The 25,731-nt window shown below is 35.2% G+C and overlaps 1 protein-coding gene across 6 annotated transcripts in view; it reads right to left on the minus strand.

Annotated features, from left to right (window-relative positions):
- The window catches only part of EXOC6 (exocyst complex component 6), a 318,511-nt gene that overhangs the window by 96,022 nt on the left and 196,758 nt on the right, over window positions 1-25,731 (minus strand). For all 6 annotated transcript variants that reach the window (XM_060034465.1, XM_060034466.1, XM_060034468.1 and 3 more), the window contains exons 10-17: window positions 23,527-23,573; window positions 23,284-23,404; window positions 21,719-21,790; window positions 16,675-16,772; window positions 12,558-12,663; window positions 6,982-7,091; window positions 3,086-3,197; window positions 2,415-2,549 (exon numbers count right to left, since the gene is read on the minus strand). In XM_060034465.1, the coding sequence (XP_059890448.1) occupies window positions 2,415-2,549; window positions 3,086-3,197; window positions 6,982-7,091; window positions 12,558-12,663; window positions 16,675-16,772; window positions 21,719-21,790; window positions 23,284-23,404; window positions 23,527-23,573 (801 nt within the window). The remainder of the gene's footprint in view (window positions 1-2,414; window positions 2,550-3,085; window positions 3,198-6,981; window positions 7,092-12,557; window positions 12,664-16,674; window positions 16,773-21,718; window positions 21,791-23,283; window positions 23,405-23,526; window positions 23,574-25,731) is intronic.

The following is a 25,731-nucleotide window of genomic DNA, read 5'->3' on the forward strand; positions in this document are numbered from 1 at the left end:
GGTCACTGAACTGAAAAGAATTAGGCTAAGAGGTTAACTAAGCAATCCTTGCTAATGTCTGTAATCAAGACTGTACTTTAATCATCTACAGATTGACTATTCACTGTGAATGGAAATTCCCCCAATCTCCCTCAGTAATTCACTTTAATGTTGATTTAATGATTCTCCCTGTTGAATTGCTTTCTCATAGTACAGTTTAAGACAAATTCCTCTTGAAACAGATCAAAGGAAGAGTTGAAGAACACTTAACCTTCAAATATTGAGCTTGAAATAACTCTTGTTTGTATATCATAAAACAGAAAGGGTTTCCTGAGTTCTGTGCAAAAATAAAACAAAAAATAAACAACAAGAAATAAGGATGTTCTACTATTTGTACAGGCTGAACTTGATTTCCTAGAAAACCCAAGGGGTATCCTATGGCAGTTGTAGCTTCAACTAAATATCTACAACTTAAGTACCACTGGAATGATGGACCAGAGCTAACATTTCTAAACATTTCCTCTCAACAGGCAGATTTTGAGAAGTGTAGTTCCAAGATTCCTTAATCTGAGGCATCATGTTCCAGTATCTGTGGTTCTTTGACTTACAACTGATAAGAAAAATTGCTTGAAGATCCCTAGATACACCAGATGTCAACGCATTTCATGTTTTAATCAAAGTACAGAGCAAGCCTATTAAATATAATGTTAATAGTTAAATATGCTTACAACTCCATTCCCTAGTAAATCCCTTTTTGACAGCGTATGAGTAACACATGGACATAAGGACAGAGAGCAAGACAGAAAAAGAAGGATTGTGTAAAATCTAATATTGAAGCAAAGAATCAATCTGTGGATAAATAAATGTCTACAAATTTGTGGAGTCTCCTCCTATATTATGGTACTTATTATATCATATTGTCAAGTGTCTTTTTATAGTTTTTTCTCCCGTGAGCTCCTTGAGGGCAGGGATACATTTCTATATTTTCAGCACCTAACAGAGCGCTCAGAGCACAGATCATGTACAACAAATGGCACTGTGCTAAGTATCCCCTTTAATCCTCAGAATAATGGTATGAGGTAGATAATATATTGCTATTCTAATTTTGTAGATAATAAAACCAGGAATCATTAAAATGAAAGAATGTGGCCAAAGTCACACAGCAGTCTAACTCCAGAGTATATGCGCTTAATTACTGTACTATACTATCTGAATAAATGAACGCCTGTTTTGTCCAGCTTCTGTCTCAGTTTTAATAAATAATTTTATTAATTCATTCACTCAGATATCATCTGCATTTGTGTCTTATGGATTAGGATGACAACATGGGCTCAAGAATCATCAGAGGAGCATAAGATTTGGGGGCCAGGCAGATAACTTTAGGAACCAAGGGTCTTTTCTGGACTTCACACTTTCAAAGTCTGGTTACTCTTTTTTGTTTTTGTTTTTGAGGGTTTTCTGGTTGCACCACGTGGCACACGGGATCTTATGAGTTTTCCAACCAGGGATCAAACCTGCGTCCCCTGCATTGGAAGTGCAGAGTCTTAACCCCTAGACTGCAAAGTTTGGTTACTGTTAACATTAAATTAGTTATATCTAAATACAAGTATACTGAATTTTTTAACTGTAAATGATTATACTATAATTTTAGGAGATAAATTGGGTAATTTATAATATAGCAAGAGTAGGGAAGATAATTCTTTTTAACAGAAAACTTAGAAAGGGCTATGAGGTTAAACTAGCAAGCCTATTTTATAGATAAGGGATCAGCAAATGGTTTATATTAGTTTAACAAATTATTCAATGCAAAAGGATTTATTTTGCTAGACTATGCCAGTGTCTCATTTACATGATTCCCAAATCAATAAAATAATAAAAGTTTATATAACAAATTTATGAAATTATTTAATTCATAATGCTTAAAACAACCATTAATTAATGTTTTGTTATATCCCATGGTATTATAAAAACAAAAGTCTGTCCATTCAGAAAAGAGTAGGACTTGAATAACATGTAATAAGGCAATATTATCAGAGGCAATAAAGGATGTAAAGCAAATCTTACATTTGTCTAATTCTTCTTACAATTTTAATTTCCAAACATACACTTATATATATTACATAAACAATTAACCATTAAACTGTGAGACATGAAAGAAAATCAAGTTAGACTGATTCAGCACTACTCTAAGTCTTCAAAACATGAAGAAAATGTAATATAGCTATAGAAAATCAATATACTTTTCTTCATTTTAACAAGATGTTTAATGCCAAAAAGGAACTGACATTTATTTGCTCATTTTTGACATTGATTACCACTAATTTTCAATTGTTAAAAATATAATGGAATCATGTGTATAACAAAAATTGTCTTTACTTTTTAAAAGTTTGCTTACAGTAACTGAAATAAAAACTTTTAGTCAGATTTTTACATACCTTAAAAGTAGAGAGCCCATAAAGTCTTGTGGTATGAACAGTTTCTTGAGAAATATTTGTAATGTTAGTTATAAAGTCCTCAAGGTATTTGCAACCTTGTTCCAGGTGTGTGGTGTTTATAATGATTTGCACTAGCTAGAAAATAGAAAATGCCTCCAGTGAAATGCAGGTTACATATATACAAAGCCATTTGATTTTTAAAATCAGTATTATTACTTCCAGCAAGTGTACAACTTCTGCATAATTATAGCATTATAGGATACAACTGATTATCTGATTTCAAAAGCCTGCTGTAAATACTGCTTATGAATGCTATCATCTAAAAAAAATAACCAAGAGTCTAACTAGCAACTTTTCAAAGCATTTTTTCAAATTTTATACATTCACCAAGTAAAAAAAAATGAGTATTTTCACTTTTCATGTAAAGTCTGGCAAACATGAATCTCCATATATCTTCTAACATCATCAGCTATCCACTATTCCCCACGTAAACCCTTTTCCCTCACATCACTGGAATTTACAATGACGCTTTTATTTTAAAACAAACCCACTTCTATTAATAAATTTAAAATGGAAAGCTAGTTTTATAGGATGATGTTCAGCAATAAATTAATTTATAATAATTGTTTCATATAATGAAACATTTAGCTATAAATATCTTTTTAACCTACCTCTGTCAAACCTATGTGAGGTTTTTTAATAAGATTCAGTAAACAGCTACTCAAAGTTCTGGTCAGCAGCAGATTTGTTGATTTTCTAAGCATATCATCTACTTCTGTTGAGCTAAAAACAAAGGTTGATATTATTAAGGTTTCCACAAGGGTTACAATTAGTTAGCTTCCTAAATAATTTAATGCAATTTACTCTAATTCCTTTATATCTTTAAATAAATTACAATCATTCATATCTATTAAATCACATATTTCAATTCAATTTAGTTTCACAAAAGGGATACTTTCCATAAAGTAGAACGTTCATTTATAGAATAATTTAAATGTATTCAATTAACCATTACAGTAAAACCATGGAGTACTTAGTATAAGGAAATAAAACTATTCTTAAATTATGACTCCATTATGGCACAGCCACTTTCAAAGACACTTTATATACAACTATAGCTAAAATTACTTTTAAAATACAAATTGATGTGAACCCTCTGGATACAATTGCTAGATTTGATTTTAATATAACTAAGCTATCCATTTCCATTGAGAATTTTTTTAAAAAAGATTCAAAGAAATTAATTGCCTTACACTAGTTTTAATTTGGGAGAGGAACTAACCCTATGATGTTTCTTAACATCCTAAAAATTACTAGCCTAGCACTAAAAAGTTTATTATTTTCTTCTAACCACTAGGCCTTCAATTTAAGTAAGTCATGATTTTTTGTATATAGCCTCATTATCAAAACGGTTAAGCTGTCCTTAGACCAAGTTTTCTCAGTCTCAGCACTATTGACATTTAGGCTAGATAATTCTTTGTTGTGGAGCTGTCTTGTACCATTGAAAGATGTTTAGCAGCATCCCTGTCCTCCACCCACCTGATGCAAGTAGCACTCTTCCCCCTAGTTGTGACAACCCAAAATGTCTCTAGACAGTGTCAAATATACCCTGGGGGGCAAAACTGCCCCAGATGAGACTCACTGCCTTAAACACAGTCTAACATTTTAATTTTAGAACCCTTTCACTTTTTACTTTATTAAAACATTACTCTTAAAAATCTATGAGGTACAAATATTTACTAGTTTACATTTATTTTAAATATGCAAATAGAACAAGATTTGACAAAACACAGGTAATTTTCACTACTATTCCAATGTTCTCCATTTTAATGCAGGTGCTCTTCAATTTCTGCTAACCCTAATTCTGACCTGAGGAGAATATGCCTCACTGATTTCGTATCTAAAGTCAAGACTTCCCAGGAAATAGCATATATATACCAGTAGGGTTTCAGGGTTACACAGTAGCAAACTCTCTGACAGAAATCAGTAGTGTCCCTAGAACAAGCAACGTACTCACACCAATATAAAGGAGGTGGTTGCCAACTCCTCTGGTTTCCTTTCTGACACACTCAAATTATGCTTAAAGACACGCTGTATAGCATCCTTTTCAGATGAAAAGTTATGCATGACAGATAATGTCTTTTGTTTAATTCCCCTGAACTTCCTTGAATGCTGAATCAATGCATAAGTAAAAGCAGAGAAAGAAAACCTATCAGCACCTACGTCCTATTCCTGCCAGCAAGATTTACCCAACAATGACCAGGATTTTCTCCAAGAGGTTTTTATCCTAACTGAGCAATTTTTTTTCCTTAACTCCTTCTCTTTTGAGCTTATAACCTGTACTCTTCCCAATTTTTAAATAACACAGTAATTAAATCTCAATATACAATAAATCTCCTAAATTATTTGAGAGCTTAGCCTCTTATGAAAACTGAAAATTTCTTAAAGATCATATTAGATTCAGATGTTTTCTCTGCAACCAAATAACTGAGACTTTAGAGTCTCATCATGAAATCACTTAATTCTCTGGCCCTGCTCTTATTCACATATAAAAAGAACCCCAAACATTTTTACTATAAGAGCTCCAAAGCATCTTTTTGGTCTAAAAATCTAACTGCAAAATATGTTTAAACATAATAAAAGAGCTTTAAACCCAGAAAGTTATTTTTCCATAATTCTTTAATGACAAATTAAAAAAAAAAAGACTCAACTCAATTTTAGGCCACAGATGTAAATTTTTAAAACAAAAATATGTCAGAAAGCTGATAATCTAGAATAAATTTAAATTTACATATTTTAATACTAACTATGCTTTCTGTATTCTGAACTACAAAATGAAAATAGCCAATGTTATTCAGTAAAGCTAATTTTTAAAAATGTAAGTATAAAAAGCCTTGCTAAATGAAAAACAGTATCATAGTTAAATAGAATGACTGGATATTGAACTAACAAAGATGACAAATATTTGTATCAAAGACAGAAGGAAAAAATAGATAATCTTTTCTGCTGTAGCATTAGTATACAACATTTACCTTTTAGAATGCTAGGAGTTCATGCACAAAAAGAGCCAGAACTGAGGGGACAATTCTAGTTCTAGTCAGTCAGTAGGGAAGCTTTAGGGATAATTACACATAATATTATGACTAAGGGCTTTTAACTTTGGTGTTATAAATGTGGTAAAAAATCAAATAACAGGACTTCCCTGGTGGCACAGTGGTTAAGAATCCACCTGCCAGTGGAGGGGACACAGGTTCAAGCCCTGGTCCGGGGAGATCCCACATGCCGCAGAGCAACTAAGCCCGTGCGCCGCAACTACTGGGCCTGCGCTCTAGAGCTCGCAAACCACAACTACTGAGCCCCCGCATGCCGCAACTACTGAAGCCTGTGTGCCTAGAGCCTGTGCTCCACAACAAAGACAAGTCACCACTATGAGAAGCCCGTGCACCGCAACATAGAGCAGCCCCTGCTTGCCACAACTAGAGAAAGACTGCACATAGCAACGAAGACCCAATGCAGCCAAAAATAAATAAATAAATTTACTTATTTTAAAAAATCAAATAACAATTAGAGATCCACTGTCTCTTCTCTGTAAATAAACAAAATAAAAGTTAATTCCAAACTGCTAAATTTCTATACTTTCTATAGTTTACTTCCAATCTACCATCCACATTGTGGCCAGAGTAAACTTTCTAAAATATTACTCCAGTCATGTCGTTTCTTAGTTAAAAATTCTTCAACAGTTCCCCAATGCCTGCAAATGAAATATAAAAACTCCAAGCTCTAGTCTCACATCTTATATTGTAGTATCTCACCTGCTCCTACATCTTATGTGCCTACCATGTGCCAGGTTACACGGAGTGCTTTATACACACTCACTACCTCATTTAATTCTTAAAACCACCCTATGAGTTATTTCTCTCATTTTACAGATGAGGGAACTGCAATTTAAACAGATTAAGTGACTTGCCCAAAGTCCTACTGCAGCTAGTGAGTGTCAACATCAAGAATCAAGCTCAGGTGTAAGTCTGAAGCTTATGTTCTTAACTACTGCATTATACTGCTCTGCTTTAGATCGGAACTTTAGAATATTCAATGAAAAAAAGATAAGCATAAATTATTGGTAGCTCTTGGACCATTAGAGCTCTGCTAATGAAAACTACCACTGTAATAGTCTGTCATTCCTTTTCAATGAATACTCATTTGTATCCATTGTTTTTCCAATGCTGAATGATATTGTGTGTTATGTTATAAGCTAATGTCTTTAAAATACATGTCTAGAAACTTTGGTATAAGAGACTAATAGAGTATGATGAAGCTTAAGGCAGTGGTTCTTAAACTTGGAGTGCATCAGAATCACCCAGAGTACTTGGTAAAGCCAAGGGCTCCATCCTCAGTTTCTAATTCAGTAGGTCTGAGGTTGCATTTCTAGTTAACCCCAAATGCCACTAAGATATGTAAGCCTTCCAACGAGATAATAGTCCACTGAAGAGTCATGGCCTAAAAATCACGTGTTAATGTTTCACAAAAATAGCTATGATAAAGATACATTTCTTATTAATAAACTTACCTCCGGTGTAACGACTCTGAAAATTTAAGGCTGGCATAAATAAATTCTTTAACTTGAATATAAATATGAGGCACTGATTGAGACATGGGCAGTTTCTTTGGGAAAGATTGCTGTTGAAAGAAAAACAAAGTTGAAACTGTTGCTGAAATTTTATAAAAAGATATTCTAATCACCTCAAAAATGTAAAAATTAAATTGATTTCACATTTGAATTAGTAGTTAATACCTGCATTTTAAAGTCTACTGTTATCCCATTATTTTTAAGATTTTAAAAAGAATTAAAATATTTCTGAAGAAAATAATGTGGCAATTTACCTGTTTCTTAAATCATGTTATCAGACTTCTAACAAGCAGAGAAAGTATATAAGTGTGTGTCCTGATGATAAGTATCCTGCAGAAGATGCTTAACTCTTTGCTTCCTTGCAGCCGTAATACAGAGTCAGGTTGGCATGAAAGTTATGGGCCAGCTTCCTGGCTCAGTGTCATCAAATAATTCTACGACTCCCTTCACTTGCTTGAATGCTAATTTAAGAAAGTATCCACTTCATTCCAAAACTCCTAGAATACCTTACAGCAGCTTTCTGAGCTAATATGAAGCTAATGGTTTGCAGTGTGCTTCTTGGCTAAAATGCTTTACCAGCCAACATCCATGAGCAAATTCTCAGTCTCCAAAAGGTAAACTCTCCCGAAGATTGTTACCAAAAGCCCCCTCTTTACGCTTCATGAAGCCTAATCTACTTCAATCTTCACATTCATTGCAACTTAGTTTACATCATTGAAAACACCCTCACGAAGGTCACCAATGACCTCACAGGTGTTAAATCCAATAACTTTTCATGTTACCTGATTCACCTGAACAATCTGACACAATGGGCCTCCTGCTTTTTTTTTCCCCCCTAAATAAACCCCCATGTTATTTATTTACTTTTGGCCACTCCACGGGGCATGTGGGATCTTAGTTTCCCGACCAGTGATCAAACCCGTGCCCCCTGCATTGGAAAAACAGTGTCTTAACCACTGGACCACCAGGGAAGTCTCGCCTCCTGCTTCTTAAAGGATCTCTCCTTCCTTGGAATCCATGACCCACACTGGTTTTCCTTTGTTTCTCTACCTTCTCTATATCTCCTCCTCTAGCCATCCCTTAACTGCTACTCCTTAGGGTTCTATCCTACACTTTCTTCCCTTCTTACCACACATACTGTCCTTAGAGAATCTCACCTACTCTCACCATGCAAGTGCCAATATCTCCCAAATCTAAAACTCTAGGCCAAATCTTTCTCCTGAAGTCCAAATCTGTATATCTAACTAACATTTGAACACCTCCATTTAGCTGTAACATTTGAGACATTCTCAACAGAACCAAAAGTGAAATGATCATCCCTTCTTTCTAAATCTGCTCCTCTTGCATTTCCTATCTTAGTGAATGCTACCACCAGCCAAGGCAGAAATGTGGCTATCACACTTGTGCCTCTATCTTCATCATCCCTCATATGCAAGTGATAATCAACTCCTGTCATTCCTACTTCCTAAATATCTCAAATCATATTCCACAGCCATAACTCCCATTCAGGTCACCAATCTCTCTTGCCAAAATAACTGCAACAATCCCCAAGCTAGTATCCCAGCCTTACTCTTCTCCAACCCATTCCCCACACACTAGCCAGAGAGATCTTTCTAAAGCACAAATCTGATTATGTTTTTACTGCTTGAAATCTGGTGGTGACTTATTCGAGCCATCAGGCTAAGCTCCCTAACATGTTTACAAGGCCTATTATAGCCTGCCACTTTCTACTTCATCTTCATTTTTTGATCTTCGTCTCCTGCACTTCATCAACCTTGTACTTTACACTGCAGAATTACAGCCTTTCTCCATGCTGCTTCTTCTATCTTGAGCAGGGCCAACTTCTGTGAATTGTAATTTCCTGTTTATTTAATCTATCCCTCACTTGACTACAAGTTCCTTGACAGCAGAGACTGAAAAACTAGCACATAGCACAGTGTCTACTAGATAGCAGGTGAATGATAAATATATGAATTAACATATGTACTCTTAGGTACCTCCAGCAGAAAGAAACTTACAATAAGCTGGTAGTGAAAACATTTGCAGAGAGCAGTCTCTCTCCAAAACTGGTAGGTTCAACCTTTCCAAATTTAGGAACTGAATTAGGAGTACTACAAAAATCAACTAAAGAGTTGCTATTCTTTAAAATCACCTTATAATAATGTAAGAGCTAACTCACCTCCAAGTTATGTTTTACAAAATAATGAAACCAATATTAACTATTTGAAAGATATTTCAACTTTAAGAATTGATTTTAATGACATTAAAGACAATATGAACATGTTCTTATTTTAGCCAAAGGATCCTAGTTAAATTAGCAAAGCTATCTGCAAAAAGACAGATGTTAGCATATATGTTCAGTCTTATTCCTTTCTCACTTGTAATTTCTGCTGAAAAGAACTCATGTTATTTGAAAGACAATTTCACATCTTTTTCAATCGTTTTAATTGAAAATTATACTTAAAATAGGAAAAAATTAAATATGTAAACACACAACCAAGAGACTATTACTAAATAACTTACGGGATTTCTAAGTTATCACATTTAAATTTTCCATGTGCCTTTTGCCTTAATGATAGTTCTTTTTAATGATGAATAATACACAAACCAATGAATACAATTCCTAACAAGCTTAATCCTCAGATGCCGTATATTTTGGAAGTACCCTACAAGCAAAGTCAAATATCCTTTTAGAATAGTTTAGTGTAATTAGAAGAGACATTAGAGATTATTTAGTTCAACCTCCTTATTTGACAGATGAGGCAAAATGCCCAAATAGGGTAAGTCACTTGCCCATAATAAGCCACAGACAGAGCTGGCACATGAATCCAGACCAAATCCAGCGCTCTTTTTGCAGATGCTATATCCTGAACACATTTATTACCAGTAACTAAAACAAAGCAAAGCCAAGCTGTGAGACAGAGAATATTCTCATAATATTTCTTTTTTAAAAAATACATTTATTGGGCTTCCCTGGTGGCACAGTGGTTGAGAGTCTGCCTGCCGATGCAGGGGACACGGGTTCGTGCCCCGGTCCAGGAAGATCCTACATGCCCTGGAGCGGCCGGGCCCGTGAGCCATGGCCTCTGAGCCTGCGTGTCCGGAGCCTGTGCTCCGCAACGGGAGAGGCCACAACAGTGAGAGGCCCGCGTACTGCAAAAAACCCCCACAACATTTATTTATTTGTTTGTTTGTCTATGTATTTATTTTTGGCTGCATTGGGTCTTCATTGCTGCATGCGGGCTTTCTCTAGTTGCGGTGAGCGGGGGCTACTCTTCGTTGCAGTGCGCATGTTTCTCATTGCCGTGGCTTCCCTTGTTGTGGAGCATGGGCTCTAGGCACGCGGGCTTCAGTAGTTGTGGCCTGCGGGCTTAGGTGCTCTGTGGCATGTGGTATCTTCCTGGACCAGGGATTGAACCCGTGTCCCCTGCATTGGCAGGCGGATTCCTTTTTTTTTTTTTTTTTTAGTATTTATTTATTTAATTTTTAGCTGCGTCGGGTCTTAGATGTGGCATGTAGGATCTTCGCTAAGGCATGCAGGCTCTTCATTGCAGCGTGTGGGCTTCTCTCTAGTTGTGGTGTGCAGGTTTTCTCCTCTCTAGTTGTAGTGCACAGGCTCCAGGGTGCGTGGGCTCTGTAGCTGTGGCGCGTGTGTTCCAGAGCACGCAGCTCTAGTTGAGGCGCACAAGCTCAGTAGCTGTGGCAGGCAGGCTTAGTTGCCCCGTGGCATGTGGGATCTTAGTTCCCTGACCAGGGATCGAACCCTCATCCCCTGCATTATAAGGTGGATTCTTTACCACTGGACCACCAGGGAAGTCCCGGCAGGCAGATTCTTAACCACTGCGCCACGAGGGAAGTCCCTCGTAATATTTCTTGACAGGGAAACTTTGATTGGGGTTTCAAAAATACAGAACTAGAGGGCTTCCCTGGTGGCGCAGTGGTTGAGAGTCTGCCTGCCGATGCAGGGGACACAGGTTCGTGCCCCAGTCTGGGAAGATCCCACATGCCGCAGAGCGGCTGGGCCCGTGAGCCATGGCTGCTGAGCCTGCACATCCGGAGCTTGTGCTCCGCAACGGGAGAGGCCACAACAGTGAGAGGCCCGCGTACCACACACACACACAAAAACCAGAACTAGAATAATTATTCTGGTCTTTTGTGTGTATTAGAATACAATTAGGTATATGCAATGGCAGTGTTAGCTATAATCTAAAAGCTATGCATTAAATTACTTGGTCCTGTATTTAGTGACTATTACACGTAATATGCTTAGTTTATGTATATACAAATGTAACATAAAAATTTACAGTCACAATTCACACAACTCATTCAGAATTCACTCTTGTTCATTATTAAGGGATAAAAATGTAGAAAAGGACTAAATTATAAAGTGTTGAAAAAATAAAAAAGATTAAGGGAAAAAAATCAAAAATGAAGAGAATGAAAAAGGTGATAATAACAGGAAATATGATATCCTTTTCTCATAAGATCTAATTCTACCCAGGGATACTGGATTGGTACAAGTGTGTTTCTGTGTGCATGCACGCATATGGGCAATCAGGTGTATTTCCAGAATACTCTACGTGCTGGTCTATTTCCTTTCTCTAGCCTGTCTTTTGTTCAGACATCTTGACTCCAAAAATAGACATTCTTACTTCAGGAAAAAATCTACAGGTAGCTATTGCCTTCATACACCTCTTACTTAACCAAGATAAACTTTTTTTTAAAAAATAAATTTATTTATTTTATTTTTGGCTGCGTTCAGTCTTCGTTGCTGCGTGCAGGCTTTCTCTACTTGCAGTGAGCAGGGGTTACTCTTAGTTGTGGTGCGTGGGCTTCTTATTGCGGTGGCTTCTCTTGTTACAGAGCACAGGCTCCCAGTGCATGGGCTTCAGTAGTTGCGGCGCATAGGCTCAGTAGTTGTGGATCGTGGGCTCTAGAGTGCAGGCTCAGTAGTTGTGGTGCATGGGCTTAGTTGCTCCACGGCATTTGGGACCTTCCCAGACCAGGGATCAAATCCGTGTCCCCTGCATTGGCAAGCGGATTCTGAACCACTGCACCACCAGGGAAGTCCCCAAGATAAACTTTTTATACAAATATATTTCTAGAAAAAAAGCCACAAAATAAGATCTTCCACAGTGATGGAAATTTCAAAGAAATTCTCTCTTTCCTTACAATATTCTCTTATTCCTATAATCTACTCAACATTTAGTATATCTAATTTGGAATCCACCCAATGATAGTAACACCTGCCCTGGGAATCCACCTAATATTTGGGACAAGGGCTCCTAGTAGCCCCAAGAAAGTCCTTTCTTAAGCTCACCAAAACAGTAGTAGTAGTAGTAACATAATCTTTAAAAGTTAACAAAACATAATTAATTTTCTCAAATAACACAACAATAACAAGAAAGGCCTCAAAAGAAGCTATTCTCACTTACAATATCAGATTAATATAATGTAGCAATAAAAATGATTAATTTATTTTTAAGAAAATTCTTGAATTAAATACTAGCTTGTACCTTTTCAATGTCTGGATCTTGAAAGGGAAATTTACTGATGACTGTTTTATATTCTTCTTCATTAACAATAGGGATGGGACTATAATTATCTTCTTCAAAAATGTCCCTGTTAAGAAAGAAGACAGAATTGAAATTTAATATTAGAAAACATATCAATAGAGTGCTATAGGACAATACTTTTAAAAAACACCAACTATTATAAAATCATTTTTTGTGTGTCAGTTAAAGTTCTAAACAGGAAAACAGTGCCTAATCACTTAGAATTCTGAAATTCAATAGCAAGTAAGTCTGTCCCTCAAAATTAATGTGCAGTCTCTTCTTTCCACTTGTTTATTTTACATCCTCTCAGCACTTTAGTTTTTATTTTCTAGTCTAGAACAATTCTCAACATGATATAGTCTGAATGAACTCATTACAACTAAAAATGAGGTGAAGAGTATCCCAGACACACTTCTTGATAGGAATAACTCTCAAGTTGTATGTTTTTTGTCTTCTCTTTCCAACTAGACCATCAGCTCCTTGAAGATAAAAACAATGTCTTCCGTTTGTTTGTCTCTCATAATGTTGCACTTAGAAAAGGACCTTTTATACTTAGTAAGTCAGACACATTTACTACTCACCAAATAGGCAAAGTCATATGACGAGTTTTAGCCATTGGACTGTGAATACAAGTTACATGTGTTGCTTTAAGTCTAAAGCATTTATGAACTAACTGTGCAACCCTTAGTCCCACAGTGATAGGGGAGACCACCATGTTGAGAAAGTAGAATTACAGATGTCAAAAGCTCAAATCTTGGACTACTAGACCCACTATGGACTTCTGTGCAAGTGAGAAATAAAATGCCAGTGTTCATCCAATGAGATTTTGGGCATTTTTGTTATCGTAGCATAACTCAGCCTGTCCTAATATATCTACTGTCCAATCAACTTGCTTTTAATCAATAATTCAGTTTGATTTTTATGTACTGAGCACCTATTGTGTGCTAGTCTGGGCTAACTCTGATGAAAACTCCCTACCCTCATGAAAATAAAAGCAAGATCACTGTTCTCAAGCCTAACAGGAGAGATAGATATGCAAACAAATTATAATGTTTATAATGATGTGTTATACGTACAATAAAAGAGGCGCAAGTTTCAGAAATAGGACAAAGGAGGAAGTGATTAACTTTATCAGAGTAGGTGGGGGACATCTCATGAAAAGTTTTACAGAGAAGCTACGGGCTCTGTAGGGTCTTCAAAGATGAAAAGAAACACTTCTAATGAGATTATGGGAGAACAGCATTTCAGAAAGATGGAACATAACATGCAAAAACATAAGGGGAGAAAAAGTATGAGTGTGGGGAGGGGTTGAGTAAAACCACAAGTAGTGCAGTACTACTGGAGTAAAAAGTATTCAAGGGACATGGTTTAAAATGAGCCTGGGCAGATGGACAAACTGAGGCACCCAGATTTTATCCTGTAGGCAGTGGAATACCATAGCAGGTTTTAGGCAGAGGAATGTCATAGGAAGACTTTCACAGAGTGGAGGAAAAACTAGGAAAAGGACAATAATGAACAGAGAAAGGCCAGTTAGAAAGACTGAATAATCCAAATAAAAAGTGACGAGAATTTGAATTAAAGCTGTATTTGTGTAGGAAGAGAGGAAGTGGCAGAAACAAGAGTTTTTAAGAAGTAAAATACATGGGATTTAGAAACTCAATGAGGATTATGAGGGAAAGTATTATATAATCCTGATGAATCCGTGGTTTCTAGACAGGGCAAATGATGTGTACCTTACCTCATCAGAGACATTTGCTGAGGCAAGGAACATAAGAGAAGGATATGGTTTGGGCAGTGGATGATGAATACCTAATTGATAAATGGCTCTGGCATCTTAATGAGAGGCTGGAAATAAAGTCATATGCTTGTAAATCACTGAGGTGCACAAGGTAGTTAAAATACGACTCTGTTTGGAGCTAGGCAATCAAGAATATAAATAAAACACTAGTGCTCTCAATATAGGTGGAGAGAACCACACATGGATAAACAAAGTATGACAGCAGTCAGATCATAAATTCTATCATGGATGTCATCAAGTTTTAAGTATTCAGTACTGATAACTTACTTTTTCCCCATTTAATTGTTAGGTTGTCAATTCACTACTTGTACAGTCTTTGAAGATACAGATCAAGGACAAAAAATGCTTAAAATCTGCTACTTCTTAAAAATCTAAGCAAAAAGCATGACCTAGAACAGTACTGAAAGTAGAAGTCAAAATATATTTCGTAATTACAATTGACATGCTATCATTTGCTCTCATCCATGATGATAATGGAGGATAATGTTAATCCTATCTCTTTTTGAAAGAACCCATTAGCTTTTCAGAGAGAAAACAATACCTCACAGTTTCCCCAATCTTGAGGAACAATCTCACTACTAGAAGTCTTAAGATAGATAAGAGAGAATAGCTGGTTCAATACAAATCTATCAGCAACTGTAAAAACTTAAACACTCTTCTGAAAAGGGTAAGTTAATAACAGAAATCCTATAAGTAAAGATTTTTATATACAAATATATATAAATAAAGATATATCACATTAGATCATGGCATATATATTATATATTACCATCCCTATCAATAAGCACTGCCTCTATTTCTAAAATACTAAATATCAAAAATTGTTAATATTTATACATGACTCATCTAAGACTGTCAATTATTCATTTGGGACAACATCCTGACAAGGTCACTCCTATGGAATGTTAATATAAAAAGCTTAAATAAGGATTGATTTAGTTCATCTTAATAGAAGTGTATAACCTTGTAAACCACTTCGGTATTTTAAAAGATTTCTATCACAGTATTCAGAAGGTCAGCCCTCCATAGGTTTTGAAAACTGATGGGGTAAATGCCAAGCTAGTGTTAAATCATTTAACATATTTTCTATTTTAATAACATCAACTATTATTGCCACATTGTTTCTATCATATTTTGGCTAACCTAGATGTAAGCTCTCAAGATTGACTTTTTGTTGAAACAAAGAAAAAAAGAAAGGAAGGAAGGGAGAAAGGCAGAAAGGGAGAGAAAAGTTTTTTTAGAATTTAAAAAGGAGGGAGTTGATACTTCTTTTCATGGCAATACAAAATTATATAGTTATTAAAATACTTTGTGCCCTGAAGGCAAGTGGTTAAAGTGAAAATAACTGTCCTAATTAGATACTTTAAGATTTTTAATTTAACAATTATGTTGTTTGTAAAAATAGCACTTTCCCCAAACAAAATTTATAAGCCATAAATTTTTGTCTCTAGTACTAAATACCACTGAATATTTACAGCCTCACATCTGGGGAAAAAAACTACAGAGATTAGGACTAAAAGTAGAACAATTCAAAATTGATTATAAGTGGTACAGTCACTGTGGAAAGCAGTATGGAGGTCTTCAAAATATTTAACATATATTAACCATACAATCCAGAAATTCCACTTCTGGGTATATGCCCCAAAGAACTGAAAACAGGGACCCAAACAGATAACTGTTCGCCAAGGTTCATAGTGGCACCATCCACAATTGCTAAAAGGTGAAAACAACCCAAATATCCGTAAGTGGATGAATGGATAAATAAAATGTGATATACATAATGAAATATTATTTAGCCTTAAAAAGGAATGAAATTTTGACACATACTACAATATAGATGAAGCTTGAAGACATTATGCTAAGTGAAATAATCCAGACACACAAAAAACAGACAAATCCAGACACAAAAACCAAACATTGTATGATTCTACTTATATGAAGTATCTAGAGTAGTCGAATTCATAGAGACAAAGCAGAATGGTGATTGCCAGGGACTAGAAGAAGAGAATGGGGGTTACTGTTTAACTGGTACAGAGTTTCAGCTTAGGAAGATAAAAAAGTTCTGGAGATGGATAGTGGTGATGGTTGCAACAATGTGAATATACTTAATGCCACTGAACTGTACATTCATAAAAGGTTAAAATTGTAAGTATTATGTTATATATATTTTACCACAATAAAAAATATTATAAGCATTTTTTATTGCTAAATGCAAAAACCAATTACTTTAGCATCTGACAAACTTTTTCATTACATTAAGGCACCATGGCTTAGACTAACCTGAAAACTCCAGCCCATTTTTTAAGCAGTGTTTCATTGTATTGATCTCGTATTTCAAATAAAAGGTCAAAAAGTCGGTTCACTGGAAAACCATAACCCTAAAACACACACAAAAAAGCAGATAAACCAGTAAAATAAATAAAGATAATCACTTTTTAAAGTTCAGAATACTAGAGAACTGTTTGAAGTGATCACTGTATCACATTGTATGCCATCCTAACAGTATGAAAAAAAGATATCCTTTTGACTTTCTACTAAGTTGTACTAGGTAAAAAAGAGTCTAGAAAGAGTTTTATGAACTGGAATACTTTTTCTATTTCTTCTCTCTCTTTTTTGTCTGGATTACACTGTTAACCTTAAAAAGTATTAGAAGTCAGAATTGGAGAAAAAGTTCAAGATTAGTGATCTATACATCTGTGTCTTGGGAAGTTGCCTCTAAATAAGACACAAGAAGAAAAGAGAATACATTCTGTCCGAAACATGATGGTTTCCTTTTGTACCTTCAATTTAACACTGACTTTGTTGTACAGGGAAAAGTTATCAAATGTAACACTCCAAAACTTTATTCCTTTGCAACTCCAAATCCATTTGAAATGCTACCCATATCAGGACCTAACATTTCTGCTCGCCTCAAAGTTGTCCCTATTCCCCTTCAAGGCTTACGTCTTCATCTTTGGTCTTGATCCTATCTCCTCCTGCAGGAACTGCTCCATGGATTATCTACTCACTCTGCTGTGTCTTTAACTTCCACTAGCTCCTTTCTCTTCACTAAATAAACATGCTAAATTGCCTCCCATCTTTAAACCAAGAACAACTAAAGAAAACAAAAAAGCCTTCCCTCAGTTTCCTATGTCACTCCTTCCATAGCCAAACCTACTACAATCTAACTCTCTCACTCCTATTCCTTTATTGAAACTGCTCTTAGCAATGTCACAGAGAATCTCCTGAATATAAAATTCCATGATCTCTCACTCCATCTTACCTCTGTTTCTTGAAACTCTTCTGTTTTGAATTCTGTAACACCACTCTCTCTCCTTGTTCTCCTTTTATCTATGAGTAGTCCTTCTGGATTCCTCTTTTCTTCTATCTCTATCCTTCAATCTTTTCTTCTAGCTCTCTAGGGCAATTTCAAGTTGATTGACTTCAAACACTACTTACTCTGATTATTCTCAATCTGTATCTCTAGCTAGACCTCTATAAATTCTAAATATTTAATTCCAACAGCAATTAGACATCTCTAGTCAGTCTGCCAACAGGCACATTAACTTATCTCTTCCCTTTCAGACTAAACCACGTGTTCTTCCTATTTCTTATCCCTGTTAATAGTTCTATCATCAATCCAATTTATCAGGAAAGAAACCTGAAAGTCATCTAAATGCCCTCAAAACAAACACATCTAATCAGTCATCAAATTCTTTTGATTTTACCTCCCTTACAAATCTCATTCAAACCTATCATTCTCTATCATTTACTACCTTTCTTTCTTCCAGAAATCTTCCCAGTATCACTGTTTTACTTCAGGTCCTTAACATCTCTTGCCTAGACCACTGTAAGAGCTTCCTAAACTGAAATTCCAACCATCCTGTCTCTTTCAACTCAATCTATTGCCCAACTCTTAAAATTATCATCTGAAAGTGCACATCTGATCATGCCATTTCCCTATAGAAAGCTTACTAAAGCCTCACAAGACATGCCACAATCTGGCTCAAACTACCTTATCAGTTTCATTACCACTCTCTGCCCTTCTTTGCTTACACTCAAACACTACAGTTTCTAACACCATTAAGCTGCTCAACCAGTCTCATGCTCACCATACCATACCTCTACCTGTAATTAACACATGCTATCTTGTCTGCCATTAATGCCTCTTCCTTCATATCTACTTGCTGAACTCACATTTCCTTCAAAATCCAGCTCACATTTCAACTTTCTGTGTAGCCTTTCCCAACTCCTGGAATCAAAGTTATCATTCTATCTTCTATGAGCCCAAAGCTCTTTAACATATTACTAAATTAGCATGTCTTATTATACATCTTATTTGTTTACAACTAAAGTGTGAATTTTTTTTTTTTTTTTTTTTTTTTTTTTTGCGGTACGCGGGCCTCTCACTGTTGTGGCCTCTCCCATTGGGGAGCACAGGCTCCGGACGCGCAGGCTCAGCGGCCATGGCTCACGGGCCCAGCCACTTCGCGGCATGTGGGATCTTCCCGGACTGAGGCACGAACCCGTGTCCCCTGCATCGGCAGGCGAACTCTCAACCACTGCGCCACCAGGGAAGCCCATAAAGTGTGAATTTCTTGAAGCCAAGAATCTTCATGTCCCTACTGTTCTACTGATTTTTATATCTATAATTGTATATATCATCTAGCTGCTAGCACATAGTGGGTGCTCAAAAAAATGTTAATGAACGAATCAATAAATGCTTGCTTTTTATTTGCTTAATAGGCAGTAAGCAGAACTATGAACATGCTGGTGTTTTTTATTTTTAATTTATTGTTTAGTCAGCTTTCTTTTAAATGGTGAAATAATTACATTTTTAAAAGAAAAAAAATTCCTTAAGTTGGCAAAGTGCCAATTTTAAAAGCTAAATATTGTGCAATATTCTTTAATTAGTTAAAGGTTAATTAGAAAAGACCCTCCTCAGGATTCCCCTGGTGGTCCAGTGGTAAGAATCTGCCTTCCAATGCAGGGGATGTGGGTTCGATCCCTGATTGGGGAACTAAGATCCCACATGCCACAGGGCAACTAAGCCGGCACGCTCTCAAGCCTGCGTGCCACAACTAGAGAGCCAGCATGCAGCAACTACTGAGCCCGCATGCCACAACTAGAGAGCCCACGTGCTGCAACTACTGAGCCCACATGCTCTGGAGCCCGTACACCACAACTGGAGAGGCCCCATGCCGCAACTAGAGAGCCCTCGTGCTGCAACTACTGAGCCTGCGTGCCACAACTAGACAGAAGCCTGCATGCCGCAACGAAAGATCCTGCATGCCACAACGAAGATCCCGTGTGCCGCAACTAAGGCCAGACACAGCCAAATAAATAAATAAATAAATAAAAATAAATTTTTTTTAAAAAAGAAAAGACCTTCCTCAATTCTTCAATTATTAAGTATAACTTGAAAAGCCAGTATTTATTAATTCAGTATGAGATTTACCTAATAATCAGCCTGTCAGTATTCAGTGAAATGAAAATACTGCAGGATTTCTGAATAAGTAAGAAGAACTGGTTCGTTTTCCTTAACTTTATTTCAAAGTAGTAGGATGAGAGAGATATATTTACAAGAGTTTATGCACTCATCACTGTTGCTTTTTTATGCTTCTATTATTTGAATGTTGTCTATTACTCCTTGATTCTCTGCAGAGTTCCTTGGAAACACATCAAATACTCAGTCTACAACTGAATCTACAGTTGTACTCAAAGTGCCAACTCAAGAACAGTTTGTATGGTTTTTAAAAAAGAGGTAAGGAGCTTGCACCAGAATATAAATCAATGCTGATACTGATATCAAGAAAGTCTTGTTACCAAAAAAAAAAAAAAAAAAGCCAACTGAGCTAAATTTTGTACTTAGTGACATAGTTGATTTACATTCTGACAAAAGTTTCTTTTCATTATGGATCCATAACAAACGATTTGTAGACCTGTGATCTCTGGACCATATTTTGAGTAGCAATGCTTTAAGTCATTAAGGATAGCAAAGCTCCCTCAAGTTACTTAGACATAGGCCCCAGATATTAAGGCAGCCTTTAAGAAAACTTCCTAAGTTTTCTTACAGAGAGATCAGTATTACAGGTACATTAGTTACAAAATTTATGAAAGCAAAAAAACCCCAAATTATTTTGGTATTATAGTATAAGCCATACAAACTAATAAAGATGTAAGGCAATAAAATAATTTACTAAGGAGCTTGTGGTATCTTCTCCTTAGGTTTAAGAATAAAATAGACAACTATTATTCTAGGATGGAAAGACTCCTGTGATAAAGCCAACAATTTAGCATTTGCCAAAGCATTTTTTATGAAGCTCTAGATCTAAAAGATTCTCTAAGGGGAAAAAAGATTTACGTGTCAAATATGTTGGGAAAATGCTGCATAATCACCTTCCTTTTGGAAACGTATGGTGTAAATTTGCTCTGAGATAGGCTTTTAGTGGAAAAATCTGTTTTACTTCACTCAGCATTTTCTAAACATTTTTGACCACAGAACTTTTTAAGTAACATCTATTATCACACTTCGGAAAATGCTGGTCTATAGTTCACAAAATAGTTATTCCAACCATAAAAATCCCATAAATATAAGCATGAAAAACAAATGCAATCAATTCTTTATTATCTGTGATCAAGGAGGAAGGACAAGTTTAAAACTTTGATACTGAAAACCACAAAGACATTGAGTTTTAAGATAATTCAGTTTTAACCTTATTTTAAAAAGAAAAACAAAATGCAAAGAAGTAAAGTGATTTGCTCACAGTCACAGTACACCTGAAATTAGGAAGAAAATAAGTACACACAGCTCTCAAACTAGTATGTGTTTTCATATACAGTATCACATTTAAAACTCAAAACAATTCTGAAAACTAGTAATTAACAAACTCATTTTCACAAATGAGGATCTAAAGTTTAGAAAAGTTGTAGACATACAATTAGTCAATAGCAAAGGTTGAATATAAACTCCGGGTCTTTGTGATTCCACAGCTCATGTTCATTATCCTCAGGCAGAACTTTAATCTTCTAATTTCTAGTTCAGGGTTCTTTCCACTACACCGTGTATTTTTTTTTAACTGCAAAAATATTGTATCTACTCTAACAGAATGACCAATATTTTAAAAGATGGTAATATTCCCTGAGCTCTGTCCAAGCTTCATAATCAGGAAGGAGGTGGTATTAAAAGTCCTGAGTAATAGGAGAATATCAATACGTAAGTAAACATTTTATTACTACTAATTTACTACCATTAAGCCACAATAAAATAAATGAGTGTGGTCTATGTTTTGAATAGCTTTAAGTGCTCAAATAGCCATTAACTGAATATTAGATTATCACCCACCTGCAAAGTATCTGCAAATATTACAATGAGATTCTTCAGTTCCAGAACAAGATCAGGATCAGTGCAATAAGACTGCGAGAATGAAGGGTAAGTGGGGGTGGAAACACAAACAAACAAACACACACCAGAGTCATTTGGTTAAAAACTAAGAAATAAAACTTAAAAATTTCTCCCTTAATTTGCCTGATTTACAATAAATTTGAAGTCTTAGTTATTAGATCCACAGCTGGCTTCCTCTATTCATGAAAAATTTCATAGGGAAAGATCATAACATGACATAACTAAAGTATCTGTATTATATGAAAAGAAATTTTTCTGAAATTTGTACACACTAAACTTTGGTCAAAGCAATGATGCTTATATTTCTAAAAGTCTTTAGATTTTAAGGAACTAGTTATTTCAAATTGAAAAAATGGTTTATATATAGACCATATATTTCTACTTTTCAATTATTTATTCTATTATAAAAGAGATACAATCAATATATTTCTCCAGTATAAGAAATGACAATTTAAGTATTTTCTTAGTAATGCACCAAAGAAAAATAATTAATTTCAAAGGGATAGTGAAATTCATTCTTGTTCCCTTAATAGCATGTCATAAGATTTTAAATGTGATATGTTGCATTTAATATATTATGATCTCATACGTGATGCCATGGAATTAATAGGAAGCACACTATCATATTACATATTCATAGATGGCCTGAATATAAACCATGATAAAATGTGTTGTTCTTTATTATAATATGTTAGAAAAAGTTGTAGTTCATTGGACAAATACTGTATCCAGAATCTATGTCCCTGATAAATAAAAATATAATGTATTTATAATCTAAATATCACTTAAACTAATAATCTTCCTGCAAAATACTTTCAATCTCTATTCTCAATAATAAAATTTTAAATAATAGATTATAAAACTTTAAGTTTGGGGAAATTTCACTGAAGGTAAACTCCCAAAATTGTCTTAAGAAAAAGTCCACACTAAAAAATTATTAATTTCAATAGTCTTTATAACACATATTTTTATTTCCACAAAAGTCATGTTATAAAAATATTTTATCATTTTACCTTCATTCATAAAACTAATTCTCATTACTTAAAGGGTCATTATTCTAAATGAGTTCAAATTCTGAGAACTGCATATTTTTAAGAAATTTATAACTGTATTACTGCAAACAAATTATAAACATCGAAGAACAAGTTCTACTGAGTTTTAATGGTGGAGTTTACTTTGAAAACAAAGAATCTGGACTGATAATTAAAAACCCTTTCTTCATGGTGCTTTTCAGTGATCTAATGAAGAGGTCAGTTGAGACTAATGAGACCAGCTTAATTCTTCATCTTCTATAATGCTGGACTAAAAGTGTCTTCAGAAGCCCCACTCAGTTGCAATATTACCAGACAAACAAAGGCCTGTCATTACTACTTCCAAATCTGAGCAATTACCAAAAAAAAAAATGCAGAACTGATGGAGGTATAGTTTCCTTCTGACATTATGCATTTCAGAAGTTCTAGAAGTAACTGAATTAAAAATTTAGTAACATAAATTGTCTGACTTACTGAATGAGCTCTAAGGACAGCAATTATCTTTGAGAGGGCCATGTTCCAAAGTTCATCAGTGTATGCCCTGGTTACTAATCCTTGGGTCACATGTAAAATGTGATCTTCCACCACAAAGAACCTAAGAACAGTAATTACCAAAATAACATGAGTTAAAAAAAATTAAAACCTAAATAGGAGATCATTAGTTCTGACACATAACACAATATCAAAATAATACTTATTGCCATATTAGATACATACCCTACAATTTGAGTGAAATATCTTCTATAGCCATCAACTGTTTCATGCTTTAAATGAAAAATAAAAATCAATTTAAAACAATAAATATCAGTAACATAAAAGTAAGTTCCAAATCAGTGCAACATTTATTAACAAATATTTATTGAGAGTCTACTATATGCTGCATACATTTATAAGGCACCAAGGATACACTGGTAAATAACAAAAAGTCCTTACCCCTCATGGAACTTGCATTCAAAAGGAAATGAACAATAAACAAATTAAAAAGTCAGTATGATTTCAGAACCTCCTTCTCAGCAGGCTAGTTCAAGCTACCATCATCTCTCACTTGGACAATTACATCATTCTCCTACCTAGTCTTCCAAGCTTTCAGGCTTGATCCCTACAGTCTGTTCTCCAGACAGCTGCCAGAATGATAGTTTTCAAACAGTAATCAAATAATTATATCATTTGCTAAAAACCCTCCAATGACTTTTCATGTGATTCATAATAAAAGTCAAATTCCTTTAAAATGGTCTACGATTTCCTACTGTTTATAATTTTAACAAAAGGTATACAGGAAAATATTTGATCATTTGAATTTCATAAAAGTTTATTACATGAAATATAACAATTAAGTTCAAATATTATATTTTATATATTTCATAAAAGTGATCAAAAATTTCAAACATCTGGATTTTTTCAGAGAGGGGACTGTTATTACTATTTGGCTTAAAAATACTATGATCAGAGAATACAGTCTCCATGACACAAATGTTTGATATTTCTTGATACCTGCTTTATAACACAGTATATCACATTTTATGTTCCATGTGTACTTAAAAAAATGTTTCTACAGGTGTTGAAACAGAATTCCTTTTTTTTTGGCTGCACTGTGTGGCTTTTGGGATCTCAGTTCCCCGACCAGGGACTGAACCTGGGCCCATGGCAGTGAAAGCACTGAGTCTTAACCACTGGACCCTCAAGGAATTCCCAAACAGAATTCTATACAGTTTATTAGATAAGCCTATTAAGCATGTTCTATATTCTTACTAATATTCTGTCTACTGGCTGATAAGATACTGAAGTATCCACTATGCTTATGGATGTTTTTGTTTATCCGTTAAGCTGTGGCAATTTTGCTTTAAATATTTTGAGTCAATGTTATCAAGTACTTATAGATTTAAATCACCATTTTTATCAACTCTAAGACATAATTTTTTTTATCATTCTAGCTTTTTAAAATTATATTTAAGTAGAGAAGCAAGAAGAACAGAAGCAAGAAGAAGGACAGAAGCAAGGAGACAGCAGAAGCAAGAAGAACTACAATCCTGCAGCCTGTGGAACAAAAACCACATTCGCAGAAAGACAGACAAGATGAAAAGGCAGAGGGCTATGTACCAGATGAAGGAACAAGATAAAACCCCAGAAAAACAACTAAATGAAGTGGAGATAGGCAACCTTCCAGAAAAAGAATTCAGAATAATGATAGTTAAGATGATCCAGGACCTCGGAAAAAGAATGGAGACAAAGATCGAGAAGATGCAAAAAATGTTTAACAAAGACCCAGAAGAATTAAAGAACAAACAAACAGAGATGAACAATACAATAACTGAAATGAAAAATACACTAGAAGGAATCAATAGCAGAATAACTGAGGCAGAAGAACGGATAAGTGACCTGGAAGACAGAATGGTGGAATTTGCTGCTGTGGAACAGAATAAAGAAAAATGAATGAAAAGAAATGAAGACAGCCTAAGAGACCTCTGGGACAACATTAAACACAACAACATTCACATTATAGGGGTCCCAGAAGAAGAAGAGAAAAAGAAAGAACCCGAGAAAATATTTGAAGAGATTATAGTCGAAAACTTCCCTAACATGGGAAAGGAAATAGCCACCCAGGTCCAGGAAGCGCAGACAGTCCTATACAGAATAAACCCAAGGAGAAACACGCTGAGACACATAGTAATCAAACTGGCAAAAATTAAAGACAAAGAACAATTATTGAAAGCATCAAGAGAAAAACAACAAATAACATACAAGGGAACTCCCATACAGTTAACAGTTGATTTCTCAGCAGAAACTCTACAAGCCAGAAGGGAGTGGCATGATATACTTAAAGTGATGAAAGGGAAGAACCTACAACAAGATTACCTCTACCTGGCAAGGATCTCATTCAGATTTGATGGAGAAATCAAAAGCTTTACAGACAACCAAAAGCTA

Source organism: Delphinus delphis, chromosome 16, assembly GCF_949987515.2.
Source record: "Delphinus delphis chromosome 16, mDelDel1.2, whole genome shotgun sequence".
In the NCBI taxonomy this organism is placed as follows: Eukaryota; Metazoa; Chordata; class Mammalia; order Artiodactyla; family Delphinidae; genus Delphinus; species Delphinus delphis.